A 20262-nucleotide genomic window follows, 5' to 3' on the forward strand; every position below is an offset into this window, starting at 1 on the left:
CTATATATATATATGATGGTATGTTTATTTTACAGACATTTTATATATAATATAATAATTCCATTACCTTAGACTAAAGTAAAGAATTGTAAAGGCAGTATTGTATTTGTTTTTTCAGATATTAAGGAACGATTCACAAATTACGTGCTTTTGTTAATAGTGTGTCTAAGAAATATGGAGCAGTTTTCTTGGAATCCAGGTAACTAACTGTTAACAAATACAATGTCTTATAGTTTTACTCTTAAACCAAAAATCATTCTTTCATATGGAATAAAATGGTTATTGCTGAAAACTTCAGAAGCCTTTGCTGTTCCTGGGTATTTGAAATACTTCTTGGAATAGAATGCCTTGGGTATATTCTTGGCGGCATGGTGGGATACCATATCATGTGAAATGTCTTTGGTACATCATTTCCCATAAACCTCAGTCTCTCTAGAGCTTTGTGCTTGGTGGTGAGTGTACCCTGCTGAGCACTGCAGCCTCTCGGGTGGTTTTTGGTGGTTTTTTTTTGTTTTGTTTTAACTGTAGAATGGTGTGATTTTCTACACTTAGGTCTTTTCATTTCAGGGGTTAACCAGATGAGCCTTTACTCTTTCCTGACACATTTGTCTTCTCACTAATGACTGTATTCACTGTTCATTAGTTAACATTTTTAATAAGGATAATTAAAGATAATATAAAGCAGTTCGTTCTGTTACTTACATGCATCTTTGAATCAAGACTTGCAAGAGATAACTTAATTATACACTGACAGAAGGCTTTTGGCGATTCCGTGAGTTTTCATCATCCATTCACTTAGCAGATATTTACTGAGTATGTACAGTGTGCTAGGTGCAAGGCAAGCCACTGTGTAAAATGTGAAAAGTACTGAGATGTTTGAAGGACTCCCAGACTAAAAGGGCAGTTGACCGGTAACTCTCATGCAGTTTGCTAAATACTGCAGTGGATTAGGTGGGAAATGATCGCTGCCTTGCCAGGTATCACAAGGAATTTTGAGGGTTTTAAATGTCTTAACATTTTTGTACCAACTATTCTTAAGAGTCGAAATTATGTTTAGCATTTCATTTATTGTTACAGGCATTTAATAACTTCTTATTAATTTATTTTGGTTCATTGCTGGTGTTCTCGTGCTTGTGAAGAATCAGAAACAAATATAAAATGAGATGTACGAATTTGGAAATATGTTTCCAGAAGTTACTTTTAAATTCTAATCTCAGTAGATCCAAAGACTATGTAACTTGTGGACAAAACCCTCCCTTCTTACACACATTTAGATTCTTTGTATATCTTGATTCTTTTGATGAAAGGTGGTATATTTGTTTGTAACTGAGTGTATCTGTGTGGCAATGGAGCCCACCTGGAGCCAGCAGTCCCGAGGCAGGGTTGTTATATCAAAGTACAAATGATCCATAAGCCTCCAGATGAGAAGATTTTTGAAGTCATGCTCCCATTGGTACTGGATATGCTGTGACTGTCAACAAATTTTATCTCCTTTGCACTACTGTGGCAGGCAATATAAAAAGATGTCATGGTTCTTTCATCTTCTTTTTGGTTTTTTCATTACCTTTTTTTAAAAAAAGCCATCTATGGAATCTTGGGCTAAGTTTGCAAGGTCATCAGTAACATAAAATAATACTAGCTGTCTGCCAGGCACATTGCTTTGCCTTTTACATCTTTAACTCATTTAATTCTCATTATTACGAAGTATGTCCTCTTTTTTTTTTTTTTTTTGGCAGTACCAGGGATTGAACCCAGGACCTAATAAGTGGGAAGCAAGTACTAAACCACTGATTTACATCTGCCTCTCCCCCCCAAAGTATGTATTTTTATTATCCACATTTATAGATGAGGAAGCTGGAACTTCAGTAATTAAGAACCTTGTCCAAGGTCATGTAGCAGAAAGTTGCAGAGCTCTTCACTGAATAAGGTCCATCTGACTTCCAAAACCTCCACATGATGCCATAGACACAAAAATGATCTTCTGTGGCCAGCGTGTAGTTGCCCGAGCTGTGTCATTTCCACCGAATCCCCAGCTGCCTAGGTCCTGAGTCCTTGGGTCCTTGTCAACATTTCTAACTATCTTTTTCTGCTTTGTCCTGCTTTCTTTAAGGTCTTAGGAGGTTATTTGTGTTTTATATCAGATACTTTGTATCAAATTAGCCTTTTAATCAACGTGGGAAAGGTGAGCAAATTACCAAATTATATATGTATGATAGTAAAATAAATGATATAGAAATCATAGTGATCAAAGAGGAAAAGAATTGCTCGGTTGACTTCAGCACGTTTCAGCTAGCTGCTTTGCTATCCAGCTGAGGGAGCTATAGAATTGAAGTATTCCATAAATAGCTAGCTAATCCTAGCCAGCCCACCAGTATATGGCACCAACTCTGCTCATCACTGTGCCCCCAGCTATAATAATGCTTGGCATGTAGAAAGTACTGAATGAATATTTGTTGAATGACTTATCCTTTAACTTGATAAAATATGGCTCTTTTGGTAAAGATTGTAATTGAATGATAATTCTGTGATCATTTATTAAAAATATAGTTTTGCCCTGTGGAAATTTCAGATTTCTGTGGTAGTTCATGATATTGTGGATTCCATTCATATTAATAGATTTAATTGTCTCTTTTTTCCTCCCCATACGTTATAGATCATCTCTGGGTGTTGTTTCCAGATGTCTGTATGGTGATTGCATCAGAAACTGCTGTGGATATTGTAAAACATGCCTTTATCACCAAGTTCAATGATATTACTGCAGATGTAAGTATTTTAGTAAGCAATTCAGTGTTTAAAGTTAACATCAGCTTAGTTTTTTCTGCCTTTTAATATTATAATATTGTTGAATTATAAGTTTAGGTTTATTGCATTTATGAAGATAAAAGGTAACTACTACTTTTAAGTTAAAATTGTGATTTTAAACATTTAAAAATTATTTCATTCTAATATTGAATATTGAATATAATAATATTGAAATATTTTCTCTCAATATAAATACAGTCCTAATTCCGTATTTTTGGGTAAAAGTATACATTTGCCAGTAGTTCAGGTAAAAGTATCATTAATTCAGGATCTTTATAAATTGTTCATACTATCATAATCTGTTTTCTTAAAGTATTTGTTTTTTGTTGTAACCATATATTCTGTACAATTTCTAGAATAGATATGTGGCTTTAGGCTCGTTGTATACAAAGTGTTTCCTAGTGCATTTCTTATTCCTCCTTGAATCCAGAAATAGATGATAGTTTCAACATTTTTCTGAATTTTATTGGGTTTTACTCTTAATAGTCTTAGTCTGATACTTACTGTTTTATTTCAAAAGGCAAAGATTTAAAAACTAATCAATTTGCAATTGCTACAACATGATTTGATGATGAGTTTCTAAATACTTTAATATATATTTCAATAAAATACAATTGTGGACTCTTATAAAGTGCTGATAAAGTAATTTCTCTCTTTACTCTCTTGGCACAATAATTCCCTTAAAATCACTTTCTCAGCATCTACAGTCAAAATTAATAGTCTTGGTTCAGGGATTTAATACAGGTTTTAGTGGACCTGGTGACCTACAAGTGCCTTCATAACTGCTGCATTCTCTTACTAGGTTTAATATCTTATTTGGCTTCCATTTTTCTAAGGAAGGCATTGTTTTGCTTATATATACAGTAATAATAATTTTTTATACTAGTCAACTATTTTAAAAATTTTTAACTGTTTCATATATTATTCTTAAAATGTGTACTTGAACAAAAATTTGAAACTTTTAACCCCATAATCATTGAATATTTATCCCTCTGTGAATTAGAAAAGAGAAACCTTTAAAAGATCTACAAAATTAAACTGTTCAGGGTGGGGATAGGGATTGAGGCTATGTTTCACTCTTAAATATAGGAAAACAACAAATAGAAAAATTATATCCAGATGTCTGAATTTGGTAAAACAATTTGATTAGTACCTTGTTCCTGGTTAATTACATACACAGACCATTTTTATCTACAAAGTCTAAATCCTTTACACATTATATATTTGCACTGTATTACTTAATATTCATTCTTATTTGTCTTTAGGTTTATAGTGAATATAGAGCCAGCCTTGCTTTTGACTTTGTTAGTAGCCGACAGAAAAATGTGAGTATTATGTGAAAGGCATAGTCTGAAATTAACTGTACAGTGGTTTAGTTTAGTGTGGAATATTAGTTAAGGAAAAGCTGCAAAAACTCAAACTTTTACTTATCTCTGTTCTCTTCTGAATGTTTACACATTAATAGTTCATAACATTAAATAGTATGATTTTTGCAGCATTATAACAGTAATATATTTAGAACTACTTTTGACTGTTTAGATTTCTACCTCTTTTTACTGAATTACATAATTCAAGTGCAAGGTTCTTTTCTTCTTGTTTACATCCTTACTTGTTGAGAACACTTGCTAGTGATGATTATCTTTTAAAATGCTATTTAAATCCCATAAGTAGAAATTATTTTCTTCTTCTCTTTCTAGGCTTACACGGATTACAGTGACTCTGTGGCTCGCAGGATGGGGTTTATTCCTCTCCCACTAGCTGTTTTAGTAAGTCCATTTTTTTTTCCTTTTCCATTATAGAGATAGCCACGGTTTTAAAATATTAATAAATGAAATATCAGTAAGTTTGTTTCAATAGGGCTTGATATAAAAATTAAATGACTTGGAAGAAAGAAAATAATTTTTTTAATTAGGGCATTATCCTTTTTGTTTTTGAGCCATCTGGTAGGTATACTGGCTTTCATAACAATGAGGATTTGCATTTTTGCTTATTCATTTAGCAAAGATTTTTCTATTTTTTAGCAATACATGGTGTCAAACATTGGCATAACCACTACAATACTTACTGGTAGAAGTATAAATTAATCCGTATTTTAGAGGACAGTTTGACAGGATTATGCTTTGACGCAATAATTCCACTTCTAGGAATTTATCCTAAGAAAATAGTCATAATTGGCACATAATGATTTATCAGTAAGGATATGCATTGCAGTGGCACGTATAATAGTGATAATCTGGAAACTAAATAGGTTAAATAAACTATGTTATATCCACATGAAGAAATAGTATCCATTGTAATTACTAATTTAATTTTCCAAAATGTTTGCAATGAAAATTTCTGCTGTTCTACTCAGGAGATATATTATTTTAAAAATAAAAATAGCACTGAACCTTATGAAGTAATTTCACCAACTCAAACTATTTTAGTAAATTGCTTGATATAGTCTTAAAATAGTTACTGGCCCACATCAAGGTGGTAATAATGTTAATGAAGATTACAGGCTACACCTGTATTTCATTGCATTCATCTTGACTACCTATTATCACATCAGAAAAGATCCAGCTGTCTGGAAACCAGTTAAGAAAAGTATAAAGAAGATGTAGGTTATTCCAACATACATCAACCTATTGCTTTTAGACAAACAGCTTACCTGATCTTTTATAGATACTGGTTGATAAATACATTTAATATTATTTAAATTTCATTGTGACTGTCCAGATTACCATGTTGTAAATATTTTCAATCATATTGTTTGTTTTTTATATGATAATATAGCTTTTTTTATTAATTTTATTGCAAAAAACACTTATGGAAAACTTCCTGTGTTTTTGGGAAGGATTATTTAATTATGCAGTAATATAGTGGGCTCTCTTTTGCAATGCTTTGCTTACAGAGCTTCATAGTGGCAGCACAGCTTTAGCAGACATTTGGGAGCCTTGAGGAATATACTAAGGCCTCAGTGATTAAGTTTATTCTTTAATTAAGATACAAGGGTTGCAGTATTTCCTTCTTCATATTACATTAGGTCCTGAAGTGAACTCATAATCAAAAAAAAAAGTAAAAGAAATGTATTATGGTATTATGAAAACTAGACTTGGGCTTATGAATCTTAAAAGTTAACTAATATTACTCTACATAAATATGAAGACATTTAAGCTTAAATATGGTAATTGGGTTTTTTTCATATTAATGAATAAAATCCTAGAGCCACATTAACTTTTATCACAAATATTTGTACAAAATTCCATTTCCCTTTTAGAGACTTAACACAGGTAAGGCTTCCATGTCATTTTTTAATAGTGAACCTGTTGGACATATGACAATCCATTTTCCCAACCTCTTCCCAAGGATTCTTTTATTGAAAGCATATTTAAAATAAATATAAAAATATATGTTATGATGCTTAAGACACCCTAATAGACCCTACCATTTAATGATAACTTGACATTGCTAAATAAGACCAGTTATTTTCCCTGATTTTCCATTTCCATATAAGCATTGTCCATAGACCTTAATATTTGGGCACAGCTGCACCTTTAATGAATAAGCTCCCCTCAGTAGGATTGATCAGATTTATTAAGTAGAATTCCAGGGATAAATGTTTTTACTCCTTTATTTCTGTGAGAAATGTAATACTTAACTATATTTTTTAAAAAAACAGAAATTTTCCATTCTATTGTAATTCTGTATTAATATTTAGGTTTTTTTAAATACTGTGCAAATCTCCTAAGGTTCTCCTTTCTCTGGGCTCCCTGCAAGTTATTGAGGGTTCTTAATTAATCAAAAAGGAAAAAGGAGCAGGGATAAGGGAAACACCTGCTAAGTGTTTCTGACTCTAGTAAGGAGGAGATATATAGCAAGATAAATGCATGTGTACTTTCCAGAATAACTTGTCATTTTCAAAATCAGCTGATTTGCTTCTCCATTAGGGTGCAACTGCATGTGTCATTTACAAACCTGAGTGTAGTGACCGACTCCAGAGAGTCAACAGCAGGAAGCAGGAACATTAGCCACAGGCCACCTAGATTTACCTGAGCAAACCAAATCTACCTTAGAAGGATTTCATGGTCAGGCAACTTCTGGCATGAATGACAAACCTATTACCTCCCACCTGGATTTAGACAGAGGCCAGTTGCAGTTGTGGCCCTAAAGTTTTAAAGTCAGCATGGAGAAATCTTTAAATATTAACTAATAACTTTGTGGTTGTATGTTCTGTTTGTGTGTTTTTGTTGTTTTGGTTTGTTTCTGGCTAGCTCATCAGAGTTGTAACAAGCTCAATTAAAGTGCAAGGAATCCTGTCTTATGCCTGTGTCATACTCTTCTATTTTGGGTAAGATTATTCTTGAATATATTTTTGGCTAACAGTAAAGTATAAATGCAAGATGTCATAGAAGTTAAGATCACCCACTCATGTTACTCCCACTCTCACCATCCTGGGGGCTCCCTTAACAACATGTACTCCGAGGGTATTTGTGGCTCAGGTCAATTCTGGTTACATTTAAGTCTACTTCTATTTGCTAATAGTATTAATAGTGCTTTAGATTTTATATTACTCTTCAGTGAAATTGTTTATTTAAAAATCACTTTTTGCTTAGGATTCCAGTCACCTGTATTTCTTTTATGAACAATGTGTTGTAAAATATATCTTTTTAAAAATCTTCACTGGGATTTCACTCAATTAAAACATGAAGCCTATAAATGCCAATTTTTAGATAGTTAAGGGAAACCTTGAAATAAAGCCTGCTACTGCGATTAGTTATTTTTCGCCTATGCTTAAAAACATCACTGACCTTCTAGTATGTTTGTCACATTTAATTATTTAGCGTTATGTAGCCCTGTATCATGTAAACTCTAGGTGATACAGAAATGTACTTTCCTTGCCTATGACTGGTTGTACTTTATCTGAAATTCATGTAGCTTAACATTCTGGTTGTGGAGACAAATACTAAACAGGTAAACAACTAAAACAATTTAAGTTAATAATAAATAACATGAAAATAGTAAGTAATGTCAAAGAGTGATTTGGAAAGCAGCTTGAGATTGGACTGTCTGAGAAGGCCCACCTGAGGAGGTGAACTGAGCTCTACACCGTACAGAGGAGCCAGCGATCTAAACACCAAGGCGAGGCACGTGCGCCCAGGTAGAGGGAGCAGCAAGTGTCGAGGCCCTGAGGTGGGACATATGTAGCATTTTCAGAGAGCAGTGAGTGTAAAGAAGGGGGGGGGGCGGAGTATGGCCAGAGAGCTGGCAGAGACCAGACCATGCAAGCCTCGCTGACCTTGGGTGTTCATCCAGCCAGTTGAGATGGCATTTGGGGGCTTGAGCAGGGCCTGGCATGACCTGAAGCATGCTTTGGCAACACTGTGCAGTTTTGCTCTAAAATTGATTGAAGTGATGAATGCACTTGTGATTATACCAAATGCCATTGATTTTACACTTTGGATGGATTATATGGTTATGGATACATTTCAATAAAATTGGTAATAAAAAAACTTAAAAAAAGACTATGCAGTTTGCAGTGTGGAGAATGGATAGACAGTGGGAACCAAGAAGCCAGTTGGATTTGTTTTGCTCCTGTTCCTGCGCTGTTTTATTCCATTTGTAGCATAAGAAAAAATATGGCATTATCCTGTTGTTTGTCATCAGCATTTGTGAATATGATGTTTTAAGTATGCTCAGTATATTGAGTTTTATGTACTATTTTTGATGTCCCTGTATTAGCTACATAGATAGGATTAAATTATTTTTTGTATGTCAGATAAAACACAACACTTTTAAAGACAAATACTATATCAAGAAAAGCTCAAAAAACAATAGTGAAGTAATCACCTTCAGTACATCAAGTATAAAATAGTGTTTTTGCCATTGTTAGTTTTCCTTTCTCAAGAAGGTACTTCACAATAAAGTAGCCCAACCTTGCTTTAGATTTGTTACTAAGAAAGAAGAAAGGGAACGCTTTCCCCTCACTCACTTGCAGTCTGGTATGTTGGGAGTTAGGCCCAGATGGTGTTGACCTGTGGCAAAGGTCAAAACTGAGTCTCAAGAGGGAAAAGTGGGGCGAGAAGAAGCATAGCAGTAATAACTTCAGTGGTCCAAGCACCCAGATTCTTCCCTTTAGGGTGAGATCTGGTTTCCAGAGACATCTGTGGTGTTGCAGTTGTGTGGTGTTGCAGTTGTGTGTTGATTGTGCTTCCTACTATGTTTTCCCCGGGTGTCTAGGAAGCTTCTGTGGAAGGAGCATGTGAATCATCACTCCTCCTTGTCTGTGCAGGGCCCCAAGGGTCACGAATGTGCTTCCCGTCCCCTTCAGCCTCTGCCCCCTTAAGGGGTGTGTTCAGGGAGAGGCGGTGACAGCCAGTGCAGCTCCTGTTGAACTGCATCTGTTTTCCATTTCATTGAACATGTAAATACTTGATTAAGGTGTAACTTTTATCAGCTTTTTTTGTCACTAGGAAACATGAGGTCCTCCTTCTCTGGTACAAATTCTCAAACTGCCTCTCAGAATTCTTAGTGGTGTACCTTGGTTATCTGGGGATACTACTATAATTGCTTCCATCTTTATTTAACAAGCTAATTATTCTAATAGGTTCTTTTAACATAAAGCAGGAAATGAAGCATGTCTATGCTGCACCTGAAAGCTCTTGTTATAATTGCCTTGCATAATCCACCAAGTAGGCATCCTTTCATCTTTATTACTTAAAATTCCATGGACATTCACTTCCTCTACCCTTCCTCTCTTTATGGCCCTACTCTCCAAATTATTCCTTAGTTTTCTGTGTGGATAGTCCAACCAGGCAGACCTGTTCACTGATCCTTCCGTTCTACTGGTATGTCCTAATTATGCTTCTGTTGGGGTAATACCCAAATTATCCTCTCTCTCCTTCAAAAACTTTTTTAAAAATTGCCCTACCCATAGAGCCATTTTTACTCACTAGCTCCATTAAAACCAATAATCTCCCTTCAGCAAAAACAAATCAGAATTCAGTTTTGATTCCTGATATGAAATGCTGTGCATTTCTTCCCACCAAATCCAGTCTCAGCCTCTTTCCGTCCATCTTCTGCTGAGCTGTCCAGGAAAGCTTGTCAGCCTCAGCCTTCACTGAGCCAATCAACAGCAATTCAGCGAGCACCTGGGGTGTCAGGTGCTGGTCTAGGAACCAGCAGAAAAGCAGACAGACAAGTTCCCTGCCTTTGGAGGACTTCAGTTCCAGTGGGGAGAGTAGACAACAACCAGAAAGCAAAAAGATTAAAAAAAAAAAAAAAAGAAAAAGTGACCCTTGATAGTGTTACAAAGAAAAATGAAGCAGAGTAAGGATTTGGAAAATGACAGTGAGGGGGTGGAGGCAGCCTCTCTGCTAAGCTGATATTCATGTGGAGAGCGGAACAGCGTGAGGGAGGGCGTCATGCAGAACCTGGGGAAAGGCACAGGCCTGAAAGGAGGGACATCAGGGAGTGGGGAGGCCAGTGGTCCAAGCAGAGCTTGTGGGAGAAGATGACGGCCTCAGGGAGGGCCTTGGGTTTCAGTTCTGAGGGATGGGCGGGCTTGGGCTCAGGAGCCCGGTTGGATTTAGTATGTTTGTCAAACATCCCCTAAGCAGTATCTAGAAAGCAGTGGAAAGTGTGAGTGAGGAGTTTGGGGGAAAACTGGGCTGGGGGAAAATTAGGCTGGCAGTAAATTTGGGAGTCTTACGCACATGGAAGGGACTTCGGCCATGGACTTTGTGAGGTCTTTGATGTTTGCATTCTTAGCTCTTGCAATGGAAAGGCTGGGATCAGTTGTGCGGACCTTATTTGCCTTTTACTTTAACCTATTTCCAGGTCCCTCCCCAGACTTGCCTTCACTGACTTAGAATTTCATGTTATTCCCTGGATTTCATCTCAGCCATAGAAACAGCAGTCCAGTTCTTCACTTTGCTTTAAAGATGGTGTTGTGGTCCTTGACTCTATTTTGTTTTTTAAGTTCTATATGTGAGATTTTGTTTTTCTAGAATTTTTTTTTTGCCAGATTTGTATCAAATGCCTTAAATTATGTAACCTTTGGCCTAGAAATTTGACTTCTGTAATTATTATGCTATCTAGGAATTTACCTTAAGTAAATATAGGTTTACGTATAACCTTTATAATCACAAACTTTTTATTAAAGCAAAATATTGGAAATAATCTAAATATCCAGAAATGAGGGCTTGCTTTTTGGGGTTTTGTTATATTATAACCCATACAGTGAAATATAGTGCCATTTAAAATAATGTCACTGAGGAATATTTTCTGATATGGCAAAATATTCATGATATGTTAAGTAAAATAAAATTGGTTGACATTTCTGTGTGCCAAGCACTGTTCTAACACCCTATCCGGATCATCCCCTTTATGGAATAACTGGTTAGGTAACTTGTGTGGGTGCGTGTAGGTTCTAAAGAGTGGAGTCCAGGTTTAAACTCAGATACCTGGACCCCAGAGTCTACACTCTAGGTCATAGCCCCCTTCCCTACTACCTGGTAAAATAGCCTGACCCCATTTCTGCACAGTAAAAAAGACAGGTGGATTTATACTCCAAGCAGAAGAGACTGAACGATAATATACCAAATGTCAAAATGATTATCACTGGGGTGTGGAATTACAAGGAGTTTTTATATTCTTTTTTATTCATCCACATGTTCTAAATTTTTTGCTTTTATAATAAAATGTTAAATAAATAAGTACCAGGAAAGACTTTTTCCTGATATAATTTGTTCTTATACAGAGAACTATGGAAATTATGAAAATTCTCTTTTTCCCTCTTGGAAAAGAAGCTTCAGGAAACTCATGCTTTGCGTAAGGAACTTGTCCACTTGCCACCCAGGCCCTTGGGCTCCTGGGCTCACCTTCTTTCCCCAAGAGCCCCCCTGCTTCTCATGAGCACATATCAGGTTATAGCATTTGTGATCTTTAGGTTCCTTACAACAGTGGCTGTTTGTTTTGCTTCCGGATTTAGGTTGATAACCCTGAAGGTGCTTAATAGCATTGTGCTGTTGGGAAAATCGTGCCAATATGTGAAGGAAGCCAAAATGGAAGAAAAGTTGTTTAGTTCTCCCCCAACCAGCACTCCTGGCAAGCCATCCAATAAATCACAAAACAAATGTAAAACCTCTCAAGGTATGTTTGGTTCATTTCCTCACCTCTCTGAATTATTTTCTAAAGAGCCCATTATTTGAATGCTACTTAATAATGATCTCTACTGAGTCAACATTTAGCCATGCTTTAAAAACTTGGTTTCAATTTGAGTAATTTTTTAAAACTTATTGTTATATTTTAGGTCTTACCACAGATCCACCTGGTGTAGTGATCTGAGTTTTTACATTCATTCATTCAGCATCCAACAGATGTTACCTATTGCCTGCCAGGTGCCAGGGATATAGCAGTGGGGAAAAGTAGGCTATGTCTGCCCTCATGGAGCTCAGTGTAGACTGGCCCGTGATGGGGGAGATAAATAAACTAGGAAACATTGTTGGCATGTTGAAGGGCAAAATAGGCCAGGTGGCTGGAGTGGCCTGATGATGGGGAAGAGACTGGAGAAGGGGCCTGAGAGCCACAGAGGGATGTGGGTCATGGGGTAGGTCCTGGGCTTTTACTCCCAGTGGGATGGGAGCCATTGTAGGGCTTGAGCAGAGGCGTAGCGTAATCCCACTTACATTTTAAAAGGGTAATTCTCAAGCTTGGTAGAAAATAGACTCAAGAATAGTGAGTCCAGAAGCAAGAGGCAAGGGAGGCAGCTGCTGCCTCATGGCAGGGTGGTAGTTGTGTGCGTGGGGAGAACAGGCCAGATGCTGGAGGGCTGTGGGCGAGCACAGGCCCTGCTGATGAAGAGGATGTGCAGTGTGAAGAGAAGGAAGGCTGCTCAGTCTGACTGAGGATGAAAAGGAAGGGCAGACTCTCCTGGCAGCATCCTAATTACTGTGTTCTAAAAGAGACACAAGACAGCAGTGGGGTGTTGGGGGGCAGGGAAGGCAGGAGGGGGATTACTGTAGGTGGGTTATGCTAATAGTCTTGATCATGATGACTTCAGTGGTTGTGTAATAGGTCAAAACTCAGATCTTACACCGTAAGTGTGTACAGTTTATGGTATATCATTTTACCTCAATGATACTGCTCTTACAAGGATTGAATGTATGATTCAGAAATCGGTGGGTCCCAAGGTAAGGCTCCAGGATCCCTAAGGAAGCCCTAAAATAAACATTTGGAGTTTTGTTTGTTTTTTCCTGAGTTGGAAGTTGGAATGCTAAATGGAGTTGAGTTGATGATGCTAAACTAAGTCTTACATCTCAAATAAGAGTCGGAAAATACTACATTCTATTCTGACCACTCCCTGATGTCCTGAGGATAGGAGCCAATGTTAATTTTTCAGGTCTGGCAGCAGTCATATTAGGACTTGGTTATACAGGAGAGACTTTGTTATATAGAAATTCTGATCTGTCACATTGTGTGACTGTATTTTATGTGATATGTTCCACATAATAGCCTTTCCTTAATTTTTTGATAAACAAACTGAAGTTGTAGCCTCCAAGTTTCATTATAAATTATGTCTGCTTATACAGCATGCTGTGTGGTTATCATTTGCTTCATCTTAAAGTGTGGCTAATGTATGTCTTTATTATAAGCTGGAGGGAGTCCTTTGCTAATTAAATGGATCTGTTTTTCCACAGAAGAAAACCTATCTGCTTCAGTCACTTGCCAGCCTACTCATCAAAAGGAAAATGTGATACCGTTACTTGTGACAAGCAATTCTGACCAGTTTCTGACAACTCCAGATGGTGACGAGAAGGACATAACACAGGAAAATTCTGAACTAAAACACAGATCCTCAAAGAAAGATTTGTTAGAGATAGACAGGTTTACAATTTGCGGAAACCGAATTGACTGAACTCTGTGGCTGCATGTGCTGAAGATACTGAGCCCTGGGCAGCAAATGTTGTGTAGCCAGGATGGACAGATGCTAAAAATGGCACTTAAATATTTATTTAAAAACTTAAGTTATTAATGGCAAGCAGATATTAGCGTCTTTCTTCCAGTAATGTGATTTTGTTGAAAGTCACATCAAGAACAGCAGCCTGACTCTGTGGAAAACTTCTTGGATTATGGGAACTCCCTCCTGCTTGGCAAAGCCACCACGTCGCTTCTGGGACCCCGCTGAAGCACCATCCAGTCACTGCTGCTTTGTCAACCTGAGCTTCCAGAATGTTGGATTTGTGCCGGGGCCTCTTCAGTATAAGGATATACCTGGAAAACTGTGAAACTTTTTCCATGACGTTACCGTTCCAGTCTCATACTGTTTTCACAGACAGTTTTTAAACTCGACTTCATTTGCCAAAGCATTAAAAAAAAGTCATTAAACATAAGTCAAGATAAATGTTTTACCACCAGAATGATCCTTGGAGATGTATCTGAACTAATTAAAATAAAAGGCTACCTTAAATATGATGTGATGCATAGTAGCGTTTTATAGGAAAACAAAACAAAACCCCAAGCCACTTTGTTTTTTTTAAATCAATTAAGGTTATGCATCACTCAGAAAATATTTCCTAATTTTGCAGTTTACTCTTTAAAGCATAGTGTGAGCTGACGTTTAATTGCAGTGGATAAAATAGAAATTCCCTTACAAAAAGGCACTTTTTATACTGAAAAAGCAGAGCAGTGTTAACTTTAAGGTTTATTAACTGGTTTTGCTTTAAAACTAATTGCTTTATCACCTGTTCTAGCTAGAAGATTTCATGTTGAATAGGTTGAGAAGTTGTCAGTGTACACAATTCACAGGTAAAGTGTCAACTTTACCTGGGTTTTTTAGGTAACAGTTTTAAAGTAAATATTCTAAGTAGATTGAGCAACATTGTCTTGCTTGGTCTTATAAAACACATTATGTCTTCCTGTTTGGCATGTCTGAATTGGGGCGCAGGTCCGTTGGGGTGTGCCTGTTGGAGGTAGGGCCCGTGTTGGGAGAGTACCTTTTGTGCAAGTCAGCAGGTGAGGTGGGTGACTGAGTGTGGGGAGTTTGTGTATGGATGGTGGGGACAGCAACCAAAATGTGCTTTATGGTGTTGTTTGAAATGGAGATTACCTGTCAGCTTAAGTACTAGTTTGTGGCCTGCCTTGCAGGATAAGATATTTTCCATCACGTTTTGTCTTGAGAAACCTTTCTGCATTTTTGTAAAAAATTTTACAACTTCTGTTTTCAGAACTATCCAGAAAATGTTACTGTTAACTGTTATTTCCTTTGATGTTTTGATTTTGAAGGGCACTTCTTGTGCAAATGTTTCAACCATATGCTATTCAGAAGGTAAATTTTAGGCTGTTTGTCTGTTTCATGGGTGAAATATAAAGCAAGCTTTAATGCTTTGGCTTGTTCATTTAAAATACAAAAGTAAATTTTAATGTTTTGCGTTAACTACAGAAATCTGAAGATTGGTGTTCATATAGGGTGAAAGAGGAAATTGTACAGAAAAGCTTTTGTGAAACCAGGAAGTATTTTAAGTTGAAAATGAAAAGACTTGTAATTGCTGCGTATATGTTTTAGTGAAGCCCCATTTTAGAATTATTATTATTGTTTTATCCATCTTCTCTTTCATCAACAAATGGAGCAGTGTCCATGATGAATGGGAATGGTTTGGTGAAAACTTTGCCAAACGTAGCCCTGATAAAAGCAAGAATATGATTTGGGTATATCGTTCAGTTCCGCTTGAATATTGTTGTTCTGTTGTCATTTTCGTAAGATTTTCATTTCCTTTGCAAATGCAGTAGGGAGTTCGGGATGATGTTTATTTCTTCTGTTACAGTGATATTCAGTACTAATTTTATAAGTGCATCTTGTGTGAAACTCAATAAATTCGATTTTATAATCTTTTTTAAAAAGGTCATTGAATTTATTTTGGTAATGTTTACTGTTATATGTTACATATTCTTTAGTAAGAATTCATCTCTAATTTACAAGTGCTAGGACTGTCATAATTTGATTTTTTTTTTTTTTTTGTCTTAATGGTGGCAAAAGAATGTTTCATTTTGATTTTGAAGAAAGGAGACTGGGCCATGATCATAGACCATTTAATAACCCAACAGATGAAGTTATTTGCATTTTACGGGTGTTTTAATGTCACATAATGTGCTTTTCACATCTGGGAGTCAAGCTCAAGGAATGTTTTGGTTTAAAAAATACCTAGTTGAGGCACAACATACGCAGACTCATTAAGCTTTCTCTTTGGAATGGAAGTATAAATATTAGGTGCCATTCATGAGAACTCTCTTGTGCACACTGATTAGCATTTAGGCTTTATATTCGTTACACATAAACATGGAAGACACTTCTCAGACCCTCAAAATTTATCCTGCCACTTCTGGTAACTCAACAAACTAGGAGATAAATTTTAAAAATAATTTAAAATCACTACATTTTGCTATGTTTCTGTTTCCTCTATCTTTTTACTCTTTCAACAAAGACTTAACAAAGTCTTTTGTCTCTCAACAAAGTCACCTCCTAATATGCCAAAGCTGCTCTAATTGCAGGGGTGTCAGCAGTGAACAAGACAAAAGCCCTCCTCTCCTAGGGCAAGCTGTTGGTAAACAAGCTAATGAAATAGATTCTGCTGGTCACACGTTGTCTAATGATCAACAAGCTCTTGGGTTTACTTCCATTCTGAAGTAAATATAACTCTTTAAGATTTTTAAGTATTTTTTTTCCTTTGAGATTTGCATAAAATAGCAGTTTTACAGTGCCTCCATAAAATAGAACTATGAAAATATTTTTTCACTGAATGGCAATGATTGCTAATTGTCCATCAGAATCTGTTCTGTTGCATAAGCATAGAGCTATAGCTGGACACATAGTTGCCACGTAGGAACTACATTTCCCAGCCCTTTTCGCTGTGTTACATTTGTCCAAGAAACTAACTTTCCCAAAAGAGAATGTAAGTTGAAGGGAAGTGTGCCACTCTTGGACCCAGGATCCGTGTGGTAGTCAGGGCTCTCTAGAGAAACAGAACAGACAAGAGGCATATGTAACATATATAATGTATATAATATTATGAGTTGTTTTTTTAAATAGGAATTGGCTCGTGTGACTATGGGGATGAACAAATCCTAATTCCACCAGACAGGTCGCAAGCTGGGATCTCCAATGAAGGTTTTTGTTGATTTCCCCAGGAGAAGCTGGCTGGCTGAAGTAAAGATGCAAATTCTCAAACATCACTCCTCCTTCAAGACTTGTAACTGATTGGGTAAGACTTCCTCATTGTTGAAGGCAGTCTCAGTTGATTGTAGATGGAATCAGCCAAAGATGCAATTAACTGACTAACGATTTAAATCCTTGAAATATCCTCATAGTAATAAGCAGGCCAGTCAGTGCTTGCTTGACCAAACAACTAGACACAATAACCTAGCCAAATTGACAATGAACTAACAATCACAACCCCATAAGACAGTGAGCGGGCCCCCCCACGTTATCCTCTTCCCACCAAAGAAGGTGGTGATCTTGTCCCAACCATGCACATAAATGCACAGCACCCAGGGGATGTCAGAGCCACAAGAGAGAAGGAACCTGAGTAGCAGCATAGCCTGTCAACTTAGGACACACAGATTGTACATGACAGAAACATTTTTATGCCACTGAACCTGGAGGATCTGACTGACACCTGTTAAGCCCCCTTTAATACCCTAAGAAATTTAACAGATTATTTAGAGATCTTTACATAAAAGAAGTGCGGTATTAGACCTTACTCTCTAAAAAACATGCTTCTGAAAATACTCTTCGGATATGCATACTTACTATTTATTGTTTATAGGAAAAAGGATATAGATGACCATGTCCCACTTACTCAGAAGACAGGCTCCGTAGACCACCTTGAACTGACAAACTACTAAGTGGCAAAGTCCCACTTGTTAACATGCTCTACTTTATCAAACAGATATATGCCTTGCTCCTTATGTCTCAGTTAAGGGTGTGTACAGTAAGAGAGTAGGTTACAAGTACAATCCAACAGCAGGAAGACGTGGAAGCAAAGAGAATTTAATAGAAAAATCAAAAGAGTAATAAAAATATGGCCATGTGGGCCAATTAGTATGAGGTCATGGTGCCATGGAGTGACCACCGAAGACATGCCTATGTTAGAGGTCAGTAGGATAAATGATAGTCATTAAGTGCCTGAGACATCAAAGTTGGTTTAGAATGTGTTCTTTTAACATGATTAAGGAGGAATGTGTACAGTTGAGAGTAGGAAGTTGTTAAAGAAGAAATTGGCATTCTAAGGAAGTTTGATCTGAGAAGTTAGTTTCTAGAGAACAGCTAATGCTCAGCAGTGCTGAGCAAACAAGACGTTACCACTCTAAATTTAATAAAAGATGGTAAACACATTTTGGCAATTTACTGAAAAGCACATTTTTGTATTGTGTAGAAAAGTTGTATTTGCGGTTTTCTGGTATTTCACGTAATGAAAAAAGTATAGGTATCTGCTTTCAACACAACTTTCTTTTGGGGTAGGTGAAGATGCTAAAGGAAGTCTTGAAAGTAAATTTAGCATCTTTTTAAAGGGATTAAATCAGGAATTACAGGACAGCATTTCTTGCAAAGTGAATATTTTTGAAACTGCAATAATTTTCAATAAGCACACTCATTTCATTCTATATTGGCAATGTAAAATTGGTGAAGATCAGAAACAGCTATATGCCAGGGATACCCTTATAAGCGAAAGGCATAAGTATTTGTTGGACTTGGTTTAACAAATATTGAGTACCTGATTCATGCCCAGTCACCAGTCATAGCCCTGCTCACAGGGCTCATCTACAATCGAGTGGGGGACTGAACAGTCCCAGCAATTACAGTCCTTTGCCATAAATGTCAACATAAATTTGGGTGCTGGTTGGAGCAGGAGAATACCTCATTCAGACAGGATCTCCCGTGCTCACCGCCAGACCCCTAGTCCTCTGCTGTTCCTGGCTCATAGAGGCACCCAAGAGATATCCACGGGGTGAATGAACATGGAAGTCTTCTAGAGGATATGCCCTTGCACTGTCTTGAAAAAGGAGTAGGAATAAGAGCAAAGGAGGAAAGACCCCCGCAAGGGCAGTGCAGGGCTCCACCCCCTCACTGGGGAAATCTGTGGGAGACACAGACAGAAGTGACAGCCACATGCTGAGAACCCCCGGAGGAGCAGCTTCAGTGGGAGGCAGGGGCTAGATCTTGGGGAGCTTTCAATGCCTTTAAGAATCTTAGACTTGAGCATGTAGCTATTCAGGGAGATGAACTGAAATTTTAAATTGGATTGTCATAACTGTCAAGTGACAAGAGAAGTGAAAAACAGTACTTTGTAAACTGCAAAGTGGTCTGATCAGATCTGCAACTGGTGGCTTAGAAAGGATTACTGTCGAACAGCTTTCATGGTTTGCATGTGAGGGCACTGTCCTACATTGATTTTCTACGTTCTCACTGAAATTTATAAATGGAAAAACTGTGGTGTAGACAAGTAACTTGCCCAAGAGCACACAGCTGGCAAAGAACAGGATGGAGATTTAAGACAGTTCACTGGCTCCAAAAACCCACGTCGACTTCCATGTTGTAGGCTCTTTGTGGGAAGAGGGAGAATTGGAGGCAAAGAGACCCCTTCAAGAGGTTACTGCAGTAATTCAAGCCAGAGTAGAGGGCCTAGGGACAAAGGGCGATGCGGGCGAGAATATTGTCTAGGACATTCACCCTCTAAGAAGATCAGGTCAGCACCAGGTGGCAGTGTCGTGGTGGCCTCAGACTCACTAAGTTTTTCGATTAGGAAAGTTTCCCCATCTGTAAGTTGGGGTTGATAGTGTCCACCTCTGAGGGTGGTTTTGAGGAGCAAGTGAGACAGTGCATCTAAAACATGGTTTGTGAATGAGAAAACACTGAATAAATCTAAGTCACATTGACCTTCACCACCCAGACCAGGCATCTCAGCCTAGGTATGGGGTCCTTATGGTGGACTAGCAGCTCACCCCCCTGGGAAGCTGTTGGAAAGGCAGATTCTCAGGCCCGCCCAGGCCTGCTGAGCCTTCAGCCAAGTGGGTTCCTAATAAAAGCAGATTTGTTAACAAACTTTCCATTCCTTTTAACCTCCTTCTGGTTCACATTTTACAGATCCTCACACTATCCTCGTTCTCCATGCATTCATTCTGATGCCTGTTATTTTTAGAATGTGGATCATGAATGGATCGTTCTGGGCATCTTGCTTATTTTGTTGAATCACCTTTCTTTCTCTTGAGGAATCGTGACAGAGTGAATTTATGTGCTGCCTGACTTTTCAAATATTCTCTCTTTGATGTCTTGCCTCAACCCTGCCAAGTAGGAATAGCGGTGATCATGGTATCAAGTAGGAATACAAGGCCCTGATTTTCCCAGCCTGGGAATGAGGGCCCCCTGCTCCCCGCCTGTTAAACTAGGGCTTCCAGCTTATGGTCAGAATAAGCCCAGCATGGAAT

The 20262-nt window shown here is 37.6% G+C and overlaps 1 protein-coding gene across 1 annotated transcript in view; it reads left to right on the top strand.

The window, feature by feature from the left end:
* Positions 1-15681, top strand: part of TAPT1 (transmembrane anterior posterior transformation 1) — a 73206-nt gene extending 57525 nt beyond the window's left edge. The window contains exons 8-14 of the mRNA XM_058300640.2: positions 119-199; positions 2654-2763; positions 4068-4127; positions 4500-4568; positions 7056-7132; positions 11774-11934; positions 13482-15681. Of these exons, the coding sequence (XP_058156623.1) occupies positions 119-199; positions 2654-2763; positions 4068-4127; positions 4500-4568; positions 7056-7132; positions 11774-11934; positions 13482-13699 (776 nt within the window). The 3' untranslated portion in view covers positions 13700-15681. The remainder of the gene's footprint in view (positions 1-118; positions 200-2653; positions 2764-4067; positions 4128-4499; positions 4569-7055; positions 7133-11773; positions 11935-13481) is intronic.
* Positions 15682-20262: the final 4581 nt, after the last annotated feature.

This window comes from Dasypus novemcinctus, chromosome 1 (assembly GCF_030445035.2).
Source record: "Dasypus novemcinctus isolate mDasNov1 chromosome 1, mDasNov1.1.hap2, whole genome shotgun sequence".
Taxonomy (NCBI): domain Eukaryota; kingdom Metazoa; phylum Chordata; class Mammalia; order Cingulata; family Dasypodidae; genus Dasypus; species Dasypus novemcinctus.